The 26,519-nt window shown below is 32.8% G+C and overlaps 2 protein-coding genes across 5 annotated transcripts; both read right to left on the minus strand.

The window, feature by feature from the left end:
• Positions 1-7,046: 7,046 nt before the first annotated feature.
• LOC114256374 (MLO-like protein 3) lies at positions 7,047-18,189 on the minus strand. Of its 4 annotated transcripts, XR_003627179.2 has the most exons (16): positions 17,734-18,188; positions 17,354-17,411; positions 16,475-16,728; positions 16,173-16,289; positions 14,413-14,473; positions 13,683-13,768; positions 13,448-13,522; positions 12,892-12,980; positions 12,203-12,252; positions 11,671-11,711; positions 11,187-11,360; positions 10,944-10,979; positions 10,747-10,814; positions 10,020-10,080; positions 8,876-8,997; positions 7,047-8,743 (listed from the first exon to the last, which is right to left on the minus strand). XR_003627179.2 is itself a non-coding variant. In XM_028196007.2 (15 exons), the coding sequence occupies exons 1-15, from the start codon at positions 17,884-17,886 to the stop codon at positions 8,983-8,985; spliced, it is 1,338 nt and encodes a 445-aa protein (XP_028051808.1). In that variant the 5' UTR covers positions 17,887-18,188; the 3' UTR covers positions 7,047-8,982. The 4 variants fall into 4 exon arrangements, 3 of the variants coding, with proteins under 3 accessions (XP_028051808.1, XP_028051807.1, XP_082755259.1); XM_028196007.2 differs by having other exon boundaries at positions 7,047-8,997; XM_028196006.2 differs by lacking the exons at positions 7,047-8,743; positions 8,876-8,997 and adding an exon at positions 9,389-9,936 and having other exon boundaries at positions 17,734-18,189.
• On the minus strand, positions 7,560-8,489 carry LOC114256413 (putative mitochondrial protein AtMg00810). Its single transcript, XM_082897031.1, has 3 exons — positions 8,401-8,489; positions 7,874-8,311; positions 7,560-7,659 (listed from the first exon to the last, which is right to left on the minus strand). Exons 1-3 carry the CDS (start codon positions 8,487-8,489, stop codon positions 7,560-7,562), a joined length of 627 nt encoding a protein of 208 aa, XP_082753157.1.
• Positions 18,190-26,519: the final 8,330 nt, after the last annotated feature.

Below are 26,519 nucleotides of genomic sequence, written 5' to 3' on the forward strand. Positions count from 1 at the left end.
ATTATAGGAAAATCCAATCTGGATCTGGGTATAGTCATAACAAAACAACACAAATATTTGATATTTGGCCAAGATGGCAATGACTCTGCATATTGGTGAAAATCTGAAGCTTATCAAGGGAGATCAGGGAAAGTGGTGTTCTTAGAATACTCACATTTTGCTTACTATACACAGTTTCATTCTCATGATACTGTTAAAGGTTTCAAAAAACCTAGTATAGTGATCACAAATAATTTAAATTATTCCAACTCATAACTTCAAATCCACTGCCTACCAAATACATCATAGGTAAAATAAGTTACTAGATGGAAGGATAACTAAATGAGAGACTATACAATATAGGAGCATGCATATATATATTGGTGAAAGGAAGAGTAACAGCACCAAAATGCATGGATACAACAGAATCGTTCTACAGCACAGGCATTGTATAAATGATTCAATCACAGAGAAAATTCAAATTTCTCTGGGTTCAGTTTGACCAATTTTCAAACCAGAGAAAATTGATAAATTCTGGACTTCCCAAGCTTAGAGAAAATTGGTACTATTATTAGAATCTTGAATTTGAAGCTGTGATTTCAAATCTTCCACTTTGTTGGGTTATGAATAAAATTGGTTTTCAAAAATTCAGGTGGCCTCCTCTCTCTCTCTAGCCTGAGACCATCCATCACATGCAAGCAAATCCTTTAAAACCACCATGGACGATGCTGCTGTTTGGGTGAAGCAAGAAACCAAGCGACCGAGGTTCGGATGAATAGACACAAACCCAGACCTCTTTCTCTCTCTCGGGTGGGAGAGACAGCATTGTTTGTGAGACACATGCATGATCTCTCTATCTATCACCTTCTCTCTCTCCACAGGGGCAAAACCCAGCTTGCTCATAGCCCATGGCTGCCACTCTAGGGGCCGTCGTCATCACCGAAGCCCAAGCCACCTTGCACACCATTGGCGGTCATAGCTTCGGTTACCATTAACGTCGCGATAGCTCTGGCTACCATCGGTTCATGCCGATACCATCTCCACCTCATCTTGGTGCTTCACTTCAGACTATCACTCGTTGGAGTCGGATCCATCGATGGCTATTTCCATAGGCATAGCAGCAGAAGAGGAAGACGCAATGTTATTGTTGATGGGCTCGGCCATATCTGATGAAGAATCAACAACGCGAAGTCGAAGAGAGAGAGAGAGAGGAATTGTGGGCAAAGAGTCAAATTTCTCTGATATATGTTTAGGGACCTTAGACATCAAAAAATAATTTTGTGGATTTCTTCTATTACGAAAAGTGGGAGAGGGACCTTAGACTAATTTTCCCAAAATATTATTATTTTTTTTCATAGAAATTATTTTTATTTTTGAAAAAAAACAAAAAATGATTTAAAAAATTAAACTAAACAGAGTTTCCTTTATTTATGTGTTTATTTGATATAATCTTCTCTTTTCATTATTGTTTTTGAGTCAATCTAGTAATAAATAAATAAATAACTTTTAGTCTTTTTGAAATTGGATAAATAGAATTAAAGTAGAAATAGTAGTGTTGGATTTGAATGAGTTTTTTTTTTTTTTTTTTGTTTAAATTTTTTTTCCCCCCGTGTAACATTCAAATTCTCAAGGGATCCACAATCTGATAAGGTCCGTTGCCTGTCTAACCAAATTTAGATCCAGGCCCAATGTCAGGCCGATATATATACGGGACCTTATTCATTTATTAAGGGCAAATTACAATAACCACCTTTGATAAAAAAAAATTACAATAACTCTTATAAATTTAACATAATTATACCAATCTCTCTAAGTAAAATTGAAGTGATTGAAACTAATGTAGATACTAGCGGTTATACACATAAATAAACAAAGGTATAACATATGTTTTAGTATAAAAGATATGATAATATCATTCTTCTATCTAAGTTTAACAAACTAAATGATTAATTTCTCGGTAAGTTTTATTATCTAGAAAAAATGACCAGATTTTTTTCCACTGAATTTAAGTGTGTGATGGAGATTCAATTAACATATTGTAAGCTTAATATATAAAATGAATTTGGATCACAGGATGATATTCTTAAATAAAATTCCAAGTATATAATATTACTAGTAATTTCTTTCTACCTAGCCTTTTGATATTTGTGAATCTTTTGACTGGTTGTTCGCAACATAAAGGTTTCACTGTTTAGCCGTTTATAATTTAATCCCTTTTCTCATTAGGTTGTTAAACTTTAGCATTTACATGACAATAGTCCAAAATTATCAAAACAGAATACACTCACCTTTGACAAAACATCCACTATAAATTTTCTATAAGCATGCATAACCCGTCCAACCCGTTGGAACAGATGTAATTCGATCGATTTTGGACAAATGTGTCTCTTTTGATGGACAGATGCAAATGAAATATTTCAAAAATCACGGATACGATTTAGATAGCGGATCAACCATTAAACCGATCCGTCCGTAGATGAAGTTTAAAAAATAAATAAAAATTTGCTAACAAATAACAAAATAGAATAGAAAGAATAAAAAATATATTTTTGTAAAAATGAAAAACTATACCTTAAAAATATATATGCGCGGTGTCATGGCTTATTATAGACAAATAATACATATCTTTCAAGATTACTAGTTATTGGATGTTGTAAAAGATGAATTATAATTCAAAAAAATGTTTAAAATTTGTAAAGTCTAAATCGTCAAATCGATCACATCCATTTGCTAACCTGCACGGCTCACTCAATCTGCATCCGCCAAACCAGTGGACGTATGCAGATTGATTTTTTTCAATCCTTCTAATTTTGGACAGATACTTGATAAGATGTCACCCTGTTAATGTATATATTAGCTTTATATCTATCTGTATTGTAGATATATCTTTGTATCTCTATCTCTCTCTATCTCTATCTCTTTGTATCTCTATCTCCTTCTACACTTATCTAGGTTTTTCAGCCTATATATATATAGGCATTTCCTATTGTATATGTTAAACTTATTTATTTTGATGATTTATTTAATTATATTTTAATTTATTTGAAAGAGAAAAATAGAATCCAAAATTTATTTTGATGATTTATTTAATTATATTTTAATTTATTTGACAAAGAAAAATAGAATCCAAAATTTATTTTGATGATTTATTTAATTATGTTTTAATTTATTTGAAAGAGAAAAATAGAATTAAAATTTATTTTGTCTCATTATTTATCACCTAAACCTTTATCCTAAATGTTGTTAGAATGTATTTAATATTTGATGAAATCAGGAGTTCAAATAGCCAAAAACAGAGGTTCAAACAGCCCAGCATAGCAGCAGGCCAAAAGGTTCGAACAGTCTAGCACAGCAGCAGGCCAAAAGGTTCAAGTGGAAGATATTCAAATTAGTAACGATGGAGTACAACGGCTATAAACAGTTATAAATTCAAATGAATACAACGGCTATAAGTTTCTTTATATATATCAAAGCTTCTAATGTAAACAAAAAAAATCAGATCTATAATCACTCATATCTATTCTCTGAAAAATTCTCTGAGAAGTGTTCTTCAATTTTTGTTTACATCCTCTTTTAGAAATTATACACTGAGATGTATAGTTTTAAGCCTATCTTTCCTGTGTGAGGTTTACAGAAAAATCAGAGCTTCATTTTGTATATCCATCTGGGAGAGATATTTATTGTAAGTTTCTTTGAAAGCAAAAATACCATTTCATATTGTAAAAGTGTTGCAAACACTGTGTTCATGAAATCTTGAGAGTGATTGTGAATCACCTAAGATTTGCAAGGGTTTGGGCTTGTGAAGTTTGTGTAAAATCTATGGAGGATTGCTTCATGTTTATGAGGTTGCTAGCACCCCTATGAAGCTAGAAGACAGTGAAAAACCTCAAGTGAATCTTGAGGAGTGGATATAGGCTTGGTTGAAGCCGAACCATTATAAATCTGTTTGTCTCCTCTTTCCTAATCTCTTTATTTTCCTACTACTGCTATAGCTATCTAATATTCATGTGTTAATTATTTGATTTACCTTGTATGTTAGTTATACTTCATTGTTATTTTTCTTGATCATTTACTGCTAAGTTCATCATTGTGCTTATTAATAATTTGTTGTACTAGTAGTTAATTTTATTGGGATATTATTAATTTTAATTTGTAGAAACCTAATTCACCCCCCTCTTAGGTTATTTTTTGGGTAACAGTATATTATTCAATTCAATATAACACAGATATACAATTCTCATATTTCTTTCAACCATTTTAACATAGTATCAGAGCTTTAGATTCTACACTTATAGCCTTTTTTTTCTTTTCTTTTCTCTTGCTTAGTCTCGTACACAGTGGCACTGCAGCCTTCATTCCATTACCCATATACTTTATTATCTTTGTTCCAGCACTGCTTCACTGTTATTTTCACCCAAAATTTTTTCCCCTACCACCAAATTGATCGGAATCTCTTCACGATTCCAACGGCACCAACCACGTCACCAGAAAGTTCTCTACGCGCCCTCACGTGACGTTTTTGTGCTTGGCGCGCCTCGGCCTTCCACCGCTACTCTCCCACGCGTCCTTTAGCTGCTTGCTCACGTCAGCACCTGATGTTAGCCCTACGTCCGCGTACATTGTTCCTGTTGCTATGCGCCGCGCGTGGGCCAATCTGCTACTGTACACTGCGAGACCCTTTCTGCTATTGTTATTGTGCGCCACACCTCCTGTTGACGTCATTCAGCCCTTGTTGACATCATCTCTGCACAATAGACCCATTTCCCAACTATTTACGACCTTTTAAACTCACTAATATGCTCTGTTTTGCTGATTTTTTTTCCTATAGCACTGTTTTTCTCTTTTTTACTTCACCAAACCACCGTTATGGATCGTCATGATGCTTCTCATCCAATCTTTGTTATCCTTAACGGCTCCAACTATGTGTTATGGGCCCAAGCCATGTCCGGTTTTCTGAAAGGGAAGAAACTCTGATGCAGTATCACTGGAGATGTGATTCAACCAGTGAAAGAGGTTCATGAAACAGCTGCCACATATGCAGACTGTTTAGAGGACTGGGACAGTAAGAATTACCAGATCATCACTTGGCTTCGGAATACTTTTGTTACTTCTATCTGTTTACAATTTGGTCGTTTTCAACTTGACTCCGTGACTACTCCTACTAAAGAATTTTGGGATTTTTTTAACAGAACGTTATCAGACTACTGGTCTTGCTCATCAGTATCAACTTTAAAGTCAACTTCATCGTCTGCGTCAAGAGCTTGGTTAGTCTGTTAATGATTTACTCTCTCAGAATATTTTGTCTGGGACCAGCTCGCTCTTTCTAAACCTTCCTGGCCTCATATTGAAGATGCTACTTTATTCACTCAGTATCGTAATCACCAACGATTGGTTCAGTTTCTCATGGCTCTCACTACCTAGTTTGAACCCGTGCATGCATCTCTGCTTCATCGCACTCCATTGCCCACTCTTGAGTAGGCTATTTTTGAGTTATTATCTGAGGAGACTCGTCTTGGCCCTTTAAAGACTCATCATGTGGATACAGTTCTTGCTACTCCCCAATCATTGAGTTCCTCTACACCAACCACCCAACGGCCCACTACTTGCAATTATTGTCAAAATCGGGGCCTTCCTTCTACTCATCTTCTGTTTCACTGCCCAGTCAGATCCTGTTGGTACTGTAACAAGATTAGTCCTAGTCATCTGCAGCAAGATTGTTTTCACAATCCAGACCGCTCATCTACTACTCGTGGTGCTTCTTCACGAGGTCGTTCATAACGTCTCGGGAATTAGTCTAGATCTCTGCCTATTCATCGCACTGCTACTGTTGCCTCTGAGGAATTTTCTGAGCCTTTAGATCCAACCACTCCTGTCTTTTCCCAAACTGATGTTGAAGCCATGTTCAAATAGTTTCTCACCACCTCTGGTATACCTCATTTTACTACTTTATCTGTGACTTCAGGTACATCTCCCTGGTATTTTGACTTAGCATGTTGCAATCATGTGACTTCTAGTTCTACTCTATGTTCTTATATTTCTTCATCTCCTCATATTTCCTCCATTCATACTACTGATGGTTCTCTCAAGTCTGTAAGTCATATTGGTTCTGTTTCTACCTCTCATCTATCCTTATCAAATGTTTATCTTGTTCCTGCTCTTACTTTAAATCTTATCTCTATTAGTTAATTATGTGAGCTTGGTCTAACTGTCACATTTTCTACTAATGGTTGTTTGGTACAGTACCCTCAGACGGGACAGACTCTTGGGATCAGCTGTAAGTATGGATGTCTCTCTGAGCTCATTCATCTTCATGTTCCAAACTCTACCCGATAGCTGCTCCGACATTTGCTTCCAACATGTCTCCTTTTAACATTTAGCATTGTCGTTTAGGACGTATTTCTATTAGTCGATTAAAATCTTTAGTTTCTACTAGTCAGTTGGGTTATGTCATTCCTGATACTTTGGATTGTTTATCTTGTCAACTTGCAAAACAACACGCTTTATCATTTAATGTAAGTACTTCTGTTTCTCATGCACCATTTGATCTTATACATTCTTATATTTGGGGACCATTACCTGCTACCACTATGGGGGGATCACGTTACTTTATTATCTTTGTTCATGATTTTTCACGTTTTACATGGTTATTTCTCATGAAAAGTCAATCAGAACTCAAACAACTTTATTACAATTTTACAAGCATGGTTCAAACCCAATTTTCTAAAACCATTAAAATTTTTCAATCTAATAATGCTATGGAATATAAGGATCTTGATTTTTTCTCATTCCTTCAGAATCACGGTACTCAGCCTCATTGTTCCTGTGTTGGCACGTCCCAACAAAATGGCCGTGCTAAACGGAAACATAGGCATATCTTTGACACTACTCGCACCCTTCTTATTTCTTCCTCGTGTCATGAATATTTTTTGGGAGAAGCTGCTTGTACTGTTGTCTACACTATCAATTGTGTTCCTACCTCTACTATCCATAACCAAACTCCTTATGCACGTTTACATAGCACTAGTCCTCCATACACAAATCTTCGGTGTTAGAATGGTTGAAAGAAATATGGGAATTGTGTATATGTATTATATTGAATTGAATAATATACAATAGGAGATGCCTATATATATATAGGCTGAAAAACCTAGATAAGTATAGAAGGAAATGGAGATAGAGATAGAGATAGAGAGAGAGATAGAGATACAAAGAGATAGAGATAGTAATAGAGAGAGATAGAGATACAAAGATATATCTACAATATAGATATATATAAAGCTAATATATACATTAACAACCCCCCTCAAACTCAAGGTGGGTAAGCATCATTCAACTTAAGTTTGGAAACTAGATCACTGAAATGACCAGAAAGATGAGCCTTGGTGAAAATATCAGCAGGTTGATCAGTAGAAGAAATAGGGAGAAGATGAACAGTGCCATATGTAACATGCTGTTGAATGAAATGACAATCAATCTCAATATGTTTGGTGCAATCATGGAAGACATCATTGTAAGCAATCTGAATGGCACTTTGATTGTCACAATAGAGAGAGATAGCACCAGGGGAGGAAACACCCATATCAGCAAGGAGCCAGTGAAGCCACAAAAGCCTGAGTAGTGTCAGCAAGTGCACGGTATTCAGCTTCAGTACTAGAGTGAGCAGTGAGAGACTGTTTCTTGCTACACCAAGTAAGAAGAGAATCCCCTAAGAAGAAATAGAAACCCGTGGTGGAGCGTCGATTAGTAGGATCCCCAACCCAATCAGTATCAGAAAAAACACGAAGCTTGAGAGAAGAGTGAGTAGAGTGGTGGAGTCCATGGAACATGTGCCTTTGAGGTAACGAAGTATGCAAAGTAGAGCAGTATAATGTGGGGTGCGGGAGCCGACATGTACTGACTAACAAGATGGACATCATAGGCAACGTCAGGATGAGTCACAGTGAGATAGACAAGATTACCTACCAGCTGGCGATAAAGAGTAGCATTAGAGAGAAGATCCCAGTCTAAAGGAGTGAGACGAGTCTGAGGATCAATGGGAATAGAGGTAGTCTTGCAATCAGTAAGACCAGCACGTGCTAGAAGATTGGATGCATATTTGGCTTGGGATAAATAATAACTAGTGGAATCATGAGAGATTTCAAGCCTTAAGAAATAATTGAGACTTCCAAGGTCCTTCATCTCAAACTGACGATTGAAAAATTGTTTGAGGCTAAGAATACCAGCCACATCATCACCGATGATAATCATATCATCCACGTAAAGAAGAAGAAGAGTGGTGCCATTAGGAGTGGTTCGAACAAATAGAGCAGAGTCATATGAGCTGGAAGTGAAGCTGAAATCATAGATGGTGGAACTGAATTTAGTAAACCAAGCGCATGGGGCTTGCTTGAGACCATAGAGAGCACGCTGTAATTTGTAAACCTTATGAACTGATAAGCAGACCTAGGGGGAGGTTGTATGTAGACTTCCTCGAGAAGATCACCATTGAGGCAGATATTTTTGACATCCATCTGAAAGAGATCCCAGTGGTGAGCAGCGGCAACACAAGTAAGCTACGCACAGAGGTAAGCCAAGCAACTAGAGCGAAAGTCTCCTTATAATCAATGTCATATTCCTGGGTAAAGCCCTTTGCAACAAGACAAGCTTTGTAGCGCTCAACAGAGTCATCAGAATGAGTCTTAATTTTGAAGACTCATTATTAGCCAATTGCAGTCTTTCCAGGAGGAAGATCAATAACATCCCAGGTATGAGTTTTGTCTAAAGCCTGCAATTCATCAGTCATAGCTTACTGCTAAAGAGGATTAGTACAAGCCTCACGATAGGAGGCAGGTTCATAAGTAGAAAATGCAGTAGACCCGACAATATAATCACGAAGATGAACAGGTAGTTCAGTTACCCGATGTGGACGACCGGTGGGAAGAGGATCTGGTAGGGTGATAGAAGACTCAACGGGGCCATCAGAGAGAGAAGTCGGGATAGGATCAGGTGTAGGCAAAGGCGTCTCTAGAGAGGAAGAACCTGCATCAAAGGCATTAGAAAAGAGATCGATAGAAGGATTAGTAAACAAAATGGAAGTAGAAGATTATGATGAGTGGAACGAGAATAAGGATGAAAATGTATTATGCTCCTAGAAAACTACATGACAAGAGATACGAAGACGTTTAGAGATAGGATCCAAACAACGATAGCCATTATGTTCAATTTCATACCCAAGAAAGCAACAAAGATGAGAACGAAGTTCAAATTTGGTGTGTTCATAATGTTTGAGGAGAACAAAGCATGCAGATCCAAAAGCCCCAACTCAACCCAATCTGTGATCACCCTAATAAGCATATGATATCTCAATTTATAAAAGAATGTTAGTGGAAATGAACCCCCCCAAAAAATCATAAATTTGAATGCTCCAGTATGATCAATAAAAAAATATCCAAAGATGTACAATGATATATAACAACTATTCAAATTACAAGCATACAAACAAAACAATTGGCCATTAATGCCATGCAAATGCACATCTCTTTGCCTCAACTTCCATACATCCTCTTTCTTTAGTACATTTTCAAGAAGTTGTAGCATTGTTTATCTCTCAATTTTAAATATTAGTCATGCATAATTTTGAATTTTGATATTATACGTATGTCGATATTGTTATTTTGAGAGCGTAGACGAGCTTGGCTCATGTGGACTGATTTCTTGATCAGGAATTTCAATAATCTCAGAATGGGGTTGACGAGAAGAGAATTCAGCTAGAGATGGTATCCGGTGATGAGAGGAGAGATCTGGTGAGTTGGTTCTGTTGTTGCTCCACACACTAGGTGAGTCATCTCGATCTCGGAGAGGAGATTGTGAAAATGGTGATGATCTTTTTTTTCTCTTGTCTCTTACTCCTTCATGCCATTGCCTTATGACATGCACTGTTTGTTCTTCTAGCACCACACTCTTAAAATGTGTTCCCATCTATGTACACAAAATACACCAAGTTTGATACATGCTCCACAGGCTATGTATATATATGGAGAGAGAGAGAGAGAGGTGAAAACCTGGGTGACAAGAGCATAGAGGGGGAGAGTAATGTAACTGCAAAGGATTTGAACCATCACCCTACAAACATCATTTAAAGATGCAAGCAGACAAATCAATTAAAAATGAAAATGATTTACTAACAAAAATGTTATATAGAAATAGTAATATTACAGACTCACCCTTATCAACTCAAAAATTATTCAGAATTTTCATCCTATGATTCATATTTATTCTATACATGAACCTCATATAGAATTCACACTACCCAAATTAATTTCTACCACACAATCACCCACCCAAATTTTCTGGATGGATTAATCTGGTTCTCTAAATTAGTTCATATAGAAAACACATGTAGAGTAATGTGTCAACAATATTTTTAAAATTATGACGATAAAAATGGGTGATTTCGTTGAAAATAAAATGTGAAGAAATCACACCATTCTGTATGAACATTCTATATAAAAATTTCACAATTTTTTCCGTAAATTTTTTTATTTTTGTCCACACTATATTAATTCTAGATTTGTTCTTTATTTATTCTGTGTGATATGTTTGTGTGCTCATAGAAGTGTAGTGTATTATCATGATGAGGGCAAGATATATCGAAAGAAAGAAACACTTCAACTTTCTTTTTAGCTTGAATGTTGAGAAAATAAATAAATAAATAAATAAATAAATAAAAGATAAAAGAAAAAGCAAAGTAGTGTGTGAGAGAGAATAGAATGTGTGTTTGGCACTTACGCTAATACCGCCCTGACACTGATGATCTTTACTCGTTCATGGTAACAAGAATAGAACCCAAATTCTAACTGAAAAATAATCAAACAAATAAAATTAAGATAATATATATTTTAATAGGTTTATTACTACATTCTCAAGCAGATAAAAGATCTCAATCTCATAGAAGAAAGAAAATACTAATAATTCTAAATTCATACCGTGACCCAAACGAAGAAGGCAAATTCAAATGCATTCTGTAATAAAATCAAAAGGAAATTAGTTTATTGTCAATTATGGAAAGAAGAATAGTTGTTTAATTCAATTTACTTCTGTATCAATAAGGATAAATTACACAAAGGATCCTAAACCTTTGCCGAAAAAGAAATCCCGGTATGTTTTAGGGACTATTTGTGTAATTCACCATATAAATGAGGACCAATTGGTAGTTATGAAAGAATTACCACAAAGAGAGTGTAATGAAGAAGGGTCAAGACGAATTCAGGGCGACCAAACCAGAAGAGATTGTCACTGGGTTGCACCAATGGGGCTCCTTTTATCACATTGTTTTGATTTTGCAGTTGAAGTGCCATTTTTGCCACTATTACTTCTAATTTTGTTCCAACAAATAGCACTATCTACAAACATACACAATCCAATATTTAAAACAACAACAATAATAATAACAATAATTATGTAAAATATTGAAACCCTTATGAAGAGTTAATTACACCTAGATCTCTTCAATTATAAACTCGTACAAATACACCATTTTTAGAGGTGATCTGCAGGGGTGGGTAATACATTTTCGCGAGAGTCAAAATGTATTTGTTTATAAATAAGGGAACTAAAGTGATATTTATTAATAATTGAGGAGTCTTAATGTAATTAATTTCTCTTGTAAACTCATAAAGTGGAAACCTAAAAGTTTGAATTTTTTATACTTACAATGAGTGGGAGAAAGGATACCCAAAGGTATACTTGCCAACCTGTTTCAATTCATACAATTTCAATGAATTAATAATGCAAATAAAAATGAGAAAGTAAAAAAAACAATCTGGAAAAAATCTCAATTTTATTATGTAATTTATATAATTTTACTCAAGTCCCTCCAAAATTAAATAATTTTATCTTGACTCCCCAATTTTGAAAATTTTTATTCTTTTTGAGTATTTATAAAAATAAATAAGTAGTTTGTTTAGCAAATTCTACATAATTGCACTTCAATTCCTTTGAAATTTAAATAATTTTAATTTAGCCCCCTTTTCACAATTTCAGGTTAGCCACTAACCCTACCTAAAATCTTATTCCTATTTTTTTGAAAAATAATCATCATTATTGTTTAAATAAGCAAGGTTCTCACGCTAATATGATTAATTTTTTAGTAAATTTTTTTGGGCCAACTTTTCAAACACCCTAAAAATTACTCTATATTTATGTGTGTATAGTATATATATATGAGTAATTTATATAAACTCACCATGCACGTCGACTAGTATGAGGATTACAACCAGAAGCCACATGAAAGGACTGCCAAAGTAATGCAAAAAGTGATTTAGTTAGCATAAAAATTTCAACAAAGAAATATTTAAAGGTTTAAAAATTCATTTGTGAGGAAAAAAAAAAAAAAAAACCTCAGCTTGTGATAGAGAGAATCCTATTTGATTTCATTTTGAATTTTTTTTTCTTTTCTAAATACTAAAAGCAAATAATAATAAAAAGGAAAATTTACCCATAAGTTTTAGTTTCTGAAAAGTTGTACCATTTAGTCCTAAAAGTTTTCTTATGCTCCATTTAGTCCCATTTGCACATCAATCTAATGTTTGAAACATTAATCTGATGTTCGAAATCTAATGTTCGAAACATTAATCTGATGTTCGAAATTTAATGTTCGAAACATTAATCTGATGTTTGAAACATTGTAATGGGACCTTTCAGTCTATAAGAAAATTTTTAGGACTAAACAGTGTGTAAGTTATTAATTTGGGATTTATTGATGCATCCTCCTAATAAAATTTTTTTTTAAAAAAAACTCATCTTTTGTGCAAAAAATACTCATCTGTTATTTGGTATTTATTTCCATAAAACTAATTTTTAAAAAATAGATTTTGAAACAAAACCATACTATATAGTGAATTGCAAAACACAAAAATAATAAAATTTGTTTACCTGATGCCTACAACAACTTTGAAATCCTCTTCCAATGATCGTTGTATGTATTTTTGGAAATTGAAAGTGTTGTTTGTTGACAAATGAGCCTACAAAAAATTTTGTAATTAATCATGTTACAATACAAATACATATATTGTTTTTAGCACCAATGAAAGAGGTAACTACAATTTTTTAGAAACTTTAAACTAGGGAAGTTTTGATAATAGTAAGTAACATCATCAAAAGTGTTAGGGATTTCAAAAGTTCTTCCGAATGTCTCATTTTGGTAGAAATTTTGATAAAACTTTTGAGGTCTTTGGCATTACTGTTACATCGTTGGTCCTCCAATTTGAACAAAATTTCAATTTAATTCTATTTGAATATTACCTTTTCAGTTTTGTTACAATACAGTCTCTCTGATATTTATTGTTAGAATATTAAATGCAAAAATGTGATGTGCAAAATTAGAGAGATCAAAATGAAATTGAAAAAAATTACAGAAATCACAATAAAATGGTATTGAATTTGGAGATAAAAGAAAGCAAAGATGAAAGGCTAGGGATAGGATACCAACCGCAATGAAACCATGTCGGAGAGTGAGATAATCAACCTTTGCTACTGAATTGAAAAATTGCCTGATGAAACTTTTCTGCTCAAGTTCAAGAATATTCATATTAAATAAATAAAAACACACATAATGAGGTAATTATACTTCTCTGAAAAAATTAAACATAAATGAAAACACAAAAAAAGAAAAAGAAAAAAAAAGGAGTATTTTTGCTGGTAAAATAACAAGATTATGAACTCACAATCCACAGTAGAATTGGTGTTGTACAATCGGTCATATGTCGTCGCCCAAATGTCGTTTGTCTTGTAAATCTAAACCGATTTGGATCTGATTCAATGTATAATTATAAGAAAATTGGCGTATAATGAATTTTTCTATATTCAAAATTGGGTTGAACTTGAGGGGCTTCTAGAGCCTACCACAAGTCTTGTTTCGATAATCTGAACTATTCATTTGTAGAGCTTTTAATCTGTAATATCCATGAAAAAAATTAATTCGATCCAATAATCGTAATTTTTTATTTTATCTTATTGCATTTGTCTTTGTAAAAATAGATGACATATATATTTTTAAAATAGACCATCAATTTTCTTATAGACAAATGTTATAAAATGAAAAAATTACAATTATCGGATTAACCTAAATTTTTTTATGGATATTATACATTGAGGGTCCTACAAAATGAACGGTTTAGATTATCGAAACGATACTCATAATGGGCCCTATAAGCCTCTTAAGTTCTCTCATGTTATGATTTTAATATGAGAAAAGCTCAATCCATAAACAAAAATTAAAGAAATCATAATTAGCACTCGTTAAACGATACTTTAAGTCCGTATTTGAATCATTGATTTAGATAAGTTTTTGAAAAGACAAAAAGAAAAAGTGTGAAAAATACATGTAAAATGTAATTATATTTTATTTATAATTTAAAAGTGTGAAAAATGGAGAGGTAGTTATAAAAATTATACCATTAGCTGCCATGTATTCCACTGTTTGGGTTTCTTTTTCCCAAGCTTTCCAACGCCTCATCTACAAACAATTAAGAAAATAAAGTTATTTATTTTTTAAAAATTGAAGCAGAAAAAAAAAGAAAAAAATCTAAATTAATATTAGCATAAAAAAAAAATGTAGTTGAGTCATGAGTGGCAACTAAAAAGATATAGCTAAAAAGATCAGTCTCTGCAAAAGTAAAAGTCCAAAAGGACCAAAATTGGGCTTTTGACTTTCCAATCCAAGTGATCTTTGCCACAAAAATATAAAATAAATTATCAATACACAGAATTATTTAAAATACAAATTGTTCAATTACGAAAATTATAAGTATTCTTGTTAGATTTTTTTATTTAATAAAATGGACAAATAAAATTAAATTCTTAACTATTTTTTTATAAAATTACTAGAATTATTAATTAAAATATATTTCTGTTATTATTAAAAATTATAATTGATTTTAAAATTTATTAATAAAAAAATTATTTATTATACGACTAAAAATTTGAAAGAATGAAATGTAATATCTAAAATTATTAAGAATAATTTATATTTCAAATAAATTTTAAAAAATGTATTTATAATTTATTAAAAATTGGTATAATGCAATGAAGAGAATCTGCCGACAGCATAGTGGGCGCTCAATGAAATCCACACAAATGGATGGTTGCATATTTTTTTAGTCACATGCATTTGTAACATTGCAACTTTGGGTTTGTTTGAGAAGTGGGTTGATTTTTTGGCTTTTTTAGTTATTTTAGTTTGGGATTAAAAAGTCTCGGGTTTTTTATTTTTTTGTTTTTTTGTGAGAGGAAGAATTTAATAATTATAGATTAGATGTGATGTTTTATCTTATTGGGTTAAAAAATTTATTTTATTTTTGTGACTAAAATAGCCAAAAAAACCCCAAACTTGGCTTCCCAAACGAAGCCTTGGAGTGGCAAATGGGTTGAGTCAAACTTTAAAAGTGTTTAAATTTGTGTATTAAGAATCAGTTGAGTTTGAGCTTTAGCTGAGTTCAAGTCGAGTTTAAATAATTGAGCTCGAGCGCTTGGAAAAAAAATTAACTTAAATTAATTTACTTAGATAAAAAAATAGAAAATTATGAATAAAATATACAAGAATGCTTATGAAAATAATAATAAATTTCATCAATCAAATATGTAAATCTACACAAATAGAAAAATAAAATAAATTATAAAATTTTTTTTTGATATATTATTAAAAGTAAATATTAATTTATTTTTTTTATATTTACAAGCCTTATCGAGCCAAACTTAGGATTACTCGAACTCGGCTCAATTAATAAACGAGCTTAAAAATCGAGCTCGACCTTGTTCATTAATAAACAAGCCAAGCTCAAACGAGATTTTTAATATTTACATTAAAGAAAATACACGGATAAAAAAAAATTACAAGATTTTCATAAGGTCATGTCTAGATCTTACAAACAATATGAGTAAAAATTTTATTTAAGTGAATCACTCCATATTGAACAAACTCACGTTTAACTATAAATTTGACTAAAACTTCATTAGTGGTAGAGGTAGAGTGATAAATTTTGAGTAAATATTTGAATCGCTCTTAATTTGGGAAAAAATTTAAGTAAAACTCAATTTGAATTTCAGTTTGAATCATGAATTAGAATGTGTATTGAGTGATTTTTATTTAAATTTAAATTTGATATAAATTTGAGTCAAAAGATTAGAATGCATCTACTAGATAATGGAATTTGTACCTTGGCCCTTCCTAAAGCCATTGTGGCAATACTGTACACAATCTGCATTACTGCTAATACAAAGATGAAGGTACTCAGCTGAACTGTCCCTGGAGCCGATATGAGAGGTGTCATTCCCTGCCCAAAAAAAATAAAAAAAATCATTATACGGAGAAAAAGTCTAAGAACACAAAAATCGGTTACAAAATCAGTGTAATTGATTTGTGTGTAAATTGAGAAACTGTTACTCGGACGCATTGATCGACCAAAACATCAACTTTTCGACAACAATCAAATTAATGTAAAAAAATTAGTACAATTACTTTAGAACCACAATGATCTAAGATAGGAGAAGGAGAATGGGATTCCAATTTTCTCTCCAAATGTTGAAATGTGTTTGGTGCCCAAATAGGAGGATGATCATATGAGAAGCCGAGTGCATTGGTTGTTTTTTGTTCAGGGATGGATTTTGGACATGGAAGCATGTAATCAGCAACACTGTTTGGTATGCAGATTTTGGCAATACCCCTTCGAGTTATTGCTAGTGTTAGTGACATGAACCCCATCTGCATCAACACTGCACCCAACCACAAACTCTATTCAATTTACCAAAAAAAAAAAAATAATCAAATATGAATAACGGGTTTAAAATGCTACATATCTAGAAAGAAAGTCTAGAATTTAAAATGTGAGAATTAGATTCCTCATGTGTGACGCATCTATACTTTAAATTTATACCATATGTTTAAAATTTTGAGAATCTTTTTGATGACAAATTTCTTATATATTTTTTTTTATTTGTAAATCATTACACTTCTCTTTTTTTTAGAAAATGCAATTTATATAGAATTTTATAGGAAATTTGTCATAAGGATGTGGGAGTATTATTTTGTAATTAAATGTTATTTTAATAGAAACTTTGTTTTAAAATGGTCAATTCTAATGCAATCACACCATTATGTATATTTTTTTGGTTTATATATCTGCTTTTTTGGGATATAATGTTTCCAATAACAAAAACAAATAAGTAAAAGAGGGAGCACAATTATAAGGTTACGTTTGGATGCAACACGAGGGAAGCATTCAAGATTAGCTTAAGTTGATTAATTGTTATAAGGATTAGAAGTGGAAGCAACTCTTCCATGAAGTTGAATCCAAACACACCTTCACAAGAAGTTAGGCAAAAAATTATTGAAACAAACCTGACTTTAGCTTCTCTACTGCCTCAGACACTCCATTCTTTCTATGTTTCTTTAGCCACTACATCAAATTACAAAGCACAAATTAGCCTATATTCAATCCCCCCCCCCCCCCCCCCCCCCCAAAAAAAAAAAAAAAAAAAAAAAAAAACACCATCAAAACATAAAGTAAGTTAATAACATCAATTAACTGAGTAATAATTTTTTGTCAAAAATCTTAACAGTTGTTATCAATTGAACTAAATTGATAAAATCTAAAATTTATCAAAATCGAACCAATTGAAATTATAAGAATTAAAACAATACAAGAACAAAAAAAAAAATAATACAAGGACTACTGATATAATTTGTCCTAAGTTTTTAATAAACTGGTTGTTACTTACATGGCCTAGGAGATGGATCAAGTATTCAATGAAAATGCCAACGAAGATGAATATGAAGATAACAGTTGCTACAGCCCAAGTGGGTGTTACTTGAAGAGTCCGAGGGGTACTCACCCCTTCTCCTCCTCCTCCACCACCACCTTCGGCGGCCATACTTTAAAGACTTTTTCAAGAGAGAGATTATTGAGAACCACTGAAGGAGGGAGAGAGAGAGAGAGATGGGTTCTTAAATATGGATTAAGTAAAAGCAAAGTAAAGAAGATCAATGACATGTTCCACATACTAAGAAAGCAAAGACATGTTCAACGCCGACGTTTCTCTCTCTCTCTCTCTCTCTCTTTCTCTCTCCCTTTCCATGAGACTTGGGCTTGTAAAGCAGTAATGGCTGCACCGGTGAAGGTCTTAACTAGCGCTCTCTCTCCCTGTCTCTCTCACTCTAGTTTGACCAAGTAGCTTAAATTTATTTTATTTATTTATTTATTTATTATGAGATCTTTGTTTTCGTTGGTCCACATAACGGAATCGATAGGACCTTTCTGGTTTCCTTGCACGGAATCCCCTCTTTAAAATCAGTAATAACTCAGGTTTTGTTTGGCTGATGGTTGAGATAAATTTAATTTTTTAAAAGATAAAATAAATTAAAAAGTTAATAAAAAATGTTATATTTAAATTATAATTATTTTATATTTTTTTCATAAAATTATAAAAAAAATTAAAAGTTTAATCCAAATTGAACCTTTTTTAATTAGACTAAAATAATCAAAAAATCAAAAAGTCAAGTTAAAAATGTTCTTCTCATATACTAAGTTGGAAGGTAATACTAGGCTTGTGGGGGCTCATCACGAGTCTCATTTTGATAATCCGAACTGTTCAATGTGTAGAACTCTTACATTATTATATGTCTGTAAAAAATCACGTTAATCGAATATCGCTAACTATATGATCAAATCAATTTGGTATAAAAATGCATGGTGTTATAGTTAATGGTTGACAAAAAAAATTAATCCGATCAGATAGTTATAGATATCCGATCAATGTGATTTTTTACAAATATATAATACTCGACGAGTTGTACACATTGAACGGTTCCGATTAACAAAACGGGACATGTGATGGCTCCCGTTGGCCAAAGAGCACCGTCCAAATGGTTGCCCGAAAAGGAGACAACCATTTCTTAGCCTAGCCTCAATTTTGAGCCGTTGCATTGCAAATTTACATCTCCTCTACAACTCAAACGGATATATATAAAATGGTCATAATAATTCAAACGGTTAGAATTTAAACTAGTATAAATATATTTTAGTTTTCAAAATATATTTCACAACAAATCATTCTCTCTCTCTCTCTTCAACTCTCTCAATCTCTCTCAATTCTCAATTAATTTTGAAGTGTCATCCCTAAGTGGTCATTGCAATTGTATAACAAGAAACTTTTAGCAGAAGAAGAAAATTTCTATAACGCATTCGCCAGTCGATAACATTAATTAGTTTAATTAAATTTATTAACTACTCATTTTTTTCATTAATTATTTATACACATATATTAATTATTATTTTTTACTGATTGAATTTACACATTATTTAAATTAATTGTTAATTCTTATATATTGTTTTACTTGCATTACTATGGATCCTAATATGCCTAATGCTTATGTCGATGTTGATACATATACTACACCACATGAATCTGTTGATTCTCCCTCTAATATCTCTCTTTCAACAGTTGCATCATCATCTAGGAGAAGAAGTAGTAGTGTTTGAGAACATTTTGAAAAAATATCTATAAATAATCCTAATGACACAATTACATTTAAAGTAAAATGTAAATATTGTGCACGTTTAGTTAGTGATACATTTGCAGGGGGTACTAGTCATTTAAAAAGGCATTCTAACAAACATTTACAAAGTAAACAACCTGATATTCGAAATCAAATGTAATTAGGGGCTTCATCAACTGGTAATTTGCAAATATTTTCATATGATCTTATATGTGCATAAAATTCTGTAATTGATTATATTATTAAAAAAGAACAACCTTTTAGTACTAGTGAATGTCCTAATTTTACCGAAATGATTTACGAAAGTTTTGCACCGCAATATCAAAGTTTTTTAAGAAATACTACTAGAAACAGGATTTTAAAGAATTTTGAGGATATTAAAAGTGAATTATTTGATATCTTTAAAAATTTGAATGGAATAGTTTGTTTAACATCTGATTTGTGGTCAAATAATGGTTTTGAATATTAATGTATCACTGCACATTTTATTGATAATGATTGGAAATTAAATAAAAGAATTATTTCATTTAAATTAATTGAACTTCCATACACTGGTCATTCGCTTCGTGTAGAAATAAGAATTGTATTATATGAGTGGGTTTTACAAAATAAAATATTTACGATTAGTTTAGATAATGCATCATATTATAATCCAACTGTAACCCATTTAAAATCAACTTTACAATTACTTGTTGATGGTGATTTATTTCATGTTTGTTGTTGTGTCCATATTTTAAATTTGATTGTTAAAGAAGCTATGCATGTATATGAAACTTCTGTACTTGTAATAAAAAATGCAGTTGTTACTATTATGTCTTGTGGTAATCGAATTTCAGAATATAAAAAAATTTGTCAATGAGAAAATATGTCATTTAAAAAATTAATTTTAGATGTAGATAGTAGGTGGAATTCAACATATAATGTGTTAAAAATAGTTTGTAAACAAAGAATAGTAATAGATTTATTTTTTGCAACAACATCAATAGGAGGAGTACTGATACCTACTGAACTTAATTGGCGCCAAGTAGCCTTATATAAAGATTTTTTTAAAAGTTTTCGATATTTCAACAAAATTATTTTCTTATATATATATATATATATATTCCTACTTCACTATTTGTTTTTCATATGCTAGCAGAAATAATTAAAGTTTTATAAAATATATGGGTAATGAACTTTATGTAACCATTATTACTTCAATGAAAGAAAAATTTGATAAATATTTTCATCCTTTGCCTCATTTATTAGGTTTAACTATAATAATTGATCCTATGCGTAAAGAAGTTGATTTACAAGAATTTTTAGAGCGTATTTTTGATGATCAAATTATTTCAAGAATACAGGGTAGCTGCAACTGCATCTGCATTTGTAAATACACTTACACACACTACACTAGCAGTCAAGAAATCTCGAGGTGGGAGATTAAGTATTTTCACAGCAATAAAAAGTAAAGGATATCTCAATATACAAGTGTAAGTAGTTATGAACTGTAACGTTATTTGGAAAGCCCGTTAGTAGATGATTCCGATAATTTTGACATTTTGGAATGGTGGAAACAAAATGAATCTATGTGGCCTGTGCTTTCACAGATGACACGTGATATACTAACCGTTTCTATTTCTACAATTGCTTCAGAAACAACTTTTAGTGCAGGTGGACGGGTGCTGAGTGACTACAGGAGCAGGCTTTCACCCGAAATGGTTGATGCATTGATGATATCCAGGGATCATATGCACACACTTACAAGAAGACAAAATTTTAGTGAAAAGGAGCGAATTCAATATGATTTAGATGACATATCATCGGGTAACGCGACTGAAATGTCTGTCTCCTCCGATGATTGATCAATAATTTATTTTTTACTATTTCATTTCATTTCGTTTTTTTCTTGGTTTTTGTTTTGTTTTGTTTTGTTTTGTTTTTTGTATTAGATTATTGAGGTGGAGTATAATGCAAATGATTGGTAGGCTAGTAGGTGCCAACCTAATTGGGATGTACTTGACTTATAGTGATGCAATTGCTATATCATCATCAGTAATCTACACATAATTTATTTAATAATATCAATTTTTGTAATATTTTATTTCATTTTGAAATAAAAATTATTCATTCAATAAATGTTATATAAATAATTTAATATTGTAATATTGAAAGTTTCAATTTCATATATATAAAATTATTCATTTCGAAAGAAAAAAAATTACATATTTGTATACTTTTTTAGTTATAAATTTACAATTAAAAAAACATAAGTCACATATAATTAAATTTAAATATCACTATAAAACATTACATAACCAAACAAAATATCTCATTAATCGTAATTAAAATACTTTAGTATAATTTCTTTTTAATTTTTTTTTCTAATATTAAAAAAAAAAGTCCGACTAAGCCCAGCCCACGGGCCAAAGCCCGAGCCCACGCCCTAGGCCCGGCCCGGCCCTATTATGAGTGGGCTTAGGCTTGGGCCTGGGCCCCACATTTTAACCCATGGGCCGGCCCGCTAAAAAATCATGAGCCCACAAAGCCCGAATGGGCCGGGTTGGGCCATTATTACACTCTTAACACAACTGCAAGAACCAAACTGTGTCAGCGAATACACTATGTGTAGTCTATTGTCTTGGCTTATACGAACAGCTGAATAGTTCAAGGCATCATGTCCACTGGTTAGCCAGAAAGTCCAATAGGCTTTCACTAGAGGAGGTTCAAAGTCAAAAACTACCTATCTCGATGTGGTGTATCTTCTTAATGTACTATTTCTTTGTATGTATCTTGTTGCATGTCCGTTATCGTGAATTCTATACATGAGGGGGATTGTTGGTAAATGACTTTTGTATAACTTTATTTTTTACTAACTTTGAGCATTAATTAAGGTGGGACCCAAGCTTTATTTTTAACGTTTCTAATTGGATTCATGTTAAATGCCGCGTAGTGAATAAATTCATATATTTGGTTGCTCAAAACCATTTCTGGCTAAATGAAAATTCAACGTGCGTTTTGGATTCGTGGAACTAGTTTTTTGGTGGGTTTCCTACACATTTGTGAAATGTGCTTGTCCCACATTAGAGAGACTTGAGGTTTTGAATGGTTTTATATACCTTAACTTGGGATACTTTGGATGGGCCCCAAGGAGTACCCAAGTTTGTGAAAGGGTGAGATTATGGGTGAAGTCTAGACCAATTGGATCCAAAATTAAAACCGCTCGTCTGTCCAGCCGGTCGGGCGGGCTGGACTAGACCTGGGCTTGGGCGCGAGTGCGTGGTGTGAGGTTGAGTTGGGTTTGTCCGGCCTAATACTTATCTTTTTTGGCCAAAAACTTTTATATTTTATTTTTTATTTTTAATTTTGGTTTCAAAATTCAAAATAAATTGATCCAGAATTTTTTCTTCACCCAAACAGGTCTCTAACAAGTTTAACCCACCCGAACAGTTCAAAGGGTTCAACACAGGTTTAGATCTGTTGAATTCAACATGGAATCTGTTCCAAACAGATTCAAATCTGTTGGTGCCTATTTAATCTATCCGAACAAGTTTCCTACCTGTTCGAACACCCACCAATCTGCCTATATAAAGTCTGCTCTAACAATTCATTTTCAATTCGAAAATTTTCAGACTTCTTTCCTTTCTTCTTCTGTTCGTCCTCTGTTGCTCCTGCAGATATTTCTTGTATATCTGCTATTGTTGTTGCTCTACTTTCTGAGGTATTCCATAGGATATTTGGATGTGCTTAGTGTTTACATTAGGGGTTTTGGCCTATTATTTTCCTGTTGCTTTTAATTATTTTCTACTTAGTTTCATTCTCTATAACTTGGAATGTTGAATGGTCTTTGCATTTTAAAGATATGTTATCTTTGTATAATGGGTTGTCATGAGATTGATCACATAATTTCCTTAGCCATTAGTTTCTTTTGTTTTGACTGAATGAATTGCTGCATATGTTTTCAGATTGTATAATATGATTAATTCAATCAATTTTTTTATTTGTTTGTTTGTTAACATTACTAGGATGATCATTTATCATTTATTAATTCAATATAGTTTGTTAACATTACTAGAATTGCTGTATATGCTGATCATTTATCAATTCAATTTATCTTCCTTGATCAAAATGTTAGAAAAAATTGTGTTAGAATTTTTTTTTTCTAGAATTGTGTTAGAAAAAATTGCTCTGTAATTTTGCTGCCTCTGTTTATTCATTATTTTTATAAAGATTAAAAATGTCAAATGTTAACTCTTAAGTACCATTTGAGAGCGAGGCCTGACAACAATCATCACCAACTATCAACTTACCAGTTCCCCTCTCTAATCAAAATGTTATTGATTTAGAAAAAGAGTCTAACACTTGTGGAGAAACTAAAAGAAAACCTAGTGTTGTGTGGAAACACTTTAAGAAACAACGAGCCAATGGGGTGTCGAAGGTAATATGTAATTAATGTAATAAGCATCTTGAAGGTGATTCAAAAAATAAAATTAGGCATTTGCATGATCACTATAAGAGTTATACTAGGAAAAAAGTGATGGACATGAGGCAAAAAGTTTTAACTAACAACTTTAATAGAGAGAGTCTAAAAATGAATTCTTATATTTTTTATCAGGATTTTGCTAGGAAAGAGTTGTCACGTGCCATAATATTGCATGAATATCCCCTCTCTATCGTAAATCATGGTAGTTTTAAACGATATTCAGCAACACTCCAACCATTGTTTAAAGTGCCTTCTCGAAATACGATAAATAATGATATTTTAAAGATTTATGATTATGAGAAGGTAAAGACATTGAGTTTGGTAAAGAATAATAAAAGTAGAGTGGCAATCGCAATTGATATGTGAACTGCTAGTAATCAAAAGAAAGGATTCATGACTGTCACAACACACTTTATTGATAATTCATGGACATTGCAAAATTGCATTTTGAGGTATATATTTGTAAATTTACAAATCATTTAAAAGTTCTATCTTATTCAGTTTAATTTGCATGTTATTAATAATTGTTCATGAATATTGTATTTTAGGTTTATTTATGCTCCATATCCACACACAACAGTTCTTTGTGATACTTTGCTTGAGTGTATGATGGACTAGAATTGTCACGACCCAAACCCACCCCTATGGGTTTAGCACCGTAACCGGCCAGTAATCCGAGATTACCGAAGGCCTGCTTAACAGTAATACAGTAATACAGAGTACAGGGGTTGACGGAAGCCAAAACAGTAATAAAAGATGTCTAACGAGTTGTGACAGTCTGTATGAAAAAAGACTTTTCATATATATATACAAGCAATCAGTACCAAAACAGTATGTACAATATATATAATCATTCAGGACAATTAATCCCTATTAGAACAGTACATTACAACATCATTCAGTCTATACAGTAATTACAAAACAGATACAAAAGGGAGAAAACTAAAACACCCCAAACAGCCTTAGCTTGAACAGTTCTAGAACCTCAAAGTGAGGCACAAAAGGTGGCTTGACAAAATAGGAGTTAAGCTTGACGCCCCTAGCAACGGTCCGATGCCTGAACACCTACATATATATATGAGCAGTGGGCTAAAGCCCAGTGAATAACATATGCGTAAAGAGGTTAAGAATGAATGTCCTTTCAGTATTGAAAACAGTCATTTATCAGTATATCAGTCATTCAGTTTGTGGCTCAGAATTCATGCCATAATAGTCATTCAGAAACTATAATAGTCATATGTGGTACATCCAATAGCAAAACAGTACAGTAGGTCTTAACAGACCGAGCAGTCAATGATAGCCATCAGTAATGGTTCCAAACATGGGAACCGACAGAGATCTCGGTAACAGTAGCAGTAACAGTATATTACTATGGATGCCACGAATACAATTCACAAATAGGACATCATTCATTCAGTAACAGTGTCATTTCAGAAAATAGTACAGTTCAATTGTTCAGAAGATAATCATTGTTGAACATATCTTTACAACATTGTTACTCACAGAGTTCTGGACTACAGATAAGCCAGTATGCGTCCTCGGATGCCAACCCTACACAGTTATAGAGTGAACACACACTAAGCTACACAGTTGGAAAAATAATAACTTAATCCCTGTCTTGACTCGGTGTGGTTCTACATCAATATCCTTATTAAGATGCCTTAAACTAGGCCTAGGAATGCCGAGAATGGAATAAGGATGCAAAGATGCACTTTAAAAATATTTTCAGAATTTTTCAAAAAATAGAGGTCCCGCTCGAGCGTGGGTTTACCCGCTCGAGTGGACATGCAAACAAAAGTCCCCGCTCGAGTGTAAACTTTACCGCTCACGCGGACTGCAAAAGTACTGGATGTGTGAAAATCACGCTCGATGGGCGCTCGATACCCACTCGAGCGTGTGACACAAGTCCTCGCTCGAGCGTGCAAAACCCTGCTCGAGCGGACTGTAAACACAAAAGAAGTGCTGGATGCACGAATTTCCCGCTTGAGCGCCACTTACCCCACTCGAGCGGGAGTTCAAAATCTGAAATTTCTAGATTTGAACCTCAAGCTCAAAATCAAGTTTCAATATACCAAATTCGATCCTTTTGGGCTGATTTTTTGAAAAACACTTTAAAACTCGTAATATAACATGATTCAAAGCTCAATTAAATACCAATTTCAAACCAACTTTCATGAACATGATGAACATGCAACATGCATTAATTGGAACAACTTCAAAGCTTCAAATACTTGTCCCAATGAGCCAATTCTTCTCAAAACATGGTGAATTCATGGATTTCAACAATAATATGGACATGCATGCAATAATTCCCATGAAAACAACTCTAAACTTCAAGATATGCACATGCATGCAAGGAATGAGCTTCAATTTAACAATTTAAACCAATTCTAGGCTCAATTCTTCAATTTAGCCTGAAACATGAAAGAACTAACTTAAATTCACAATTAAAAGGATGGACACACTACCTTAAGTCTCCAATTATAAGACTAGAAGCTCAAGTAGGCAATCTCTTCTATGATTCTTCAAATTTCAAGCTAAAACTCT

This window comes from Camellia sinensis, chromosome 12, assembly GCF_055761805.1.
Source record: "Camellia sinensis isolate YWXY chromosome 12, ASM5576180v1, whole genome shotgun sequence".
NCBI lineage: Eukaryota > Viridiplantae > Streptophyta > Magnoliopsida > Ericales > Theaceae > Camellia > Camellia sinensis.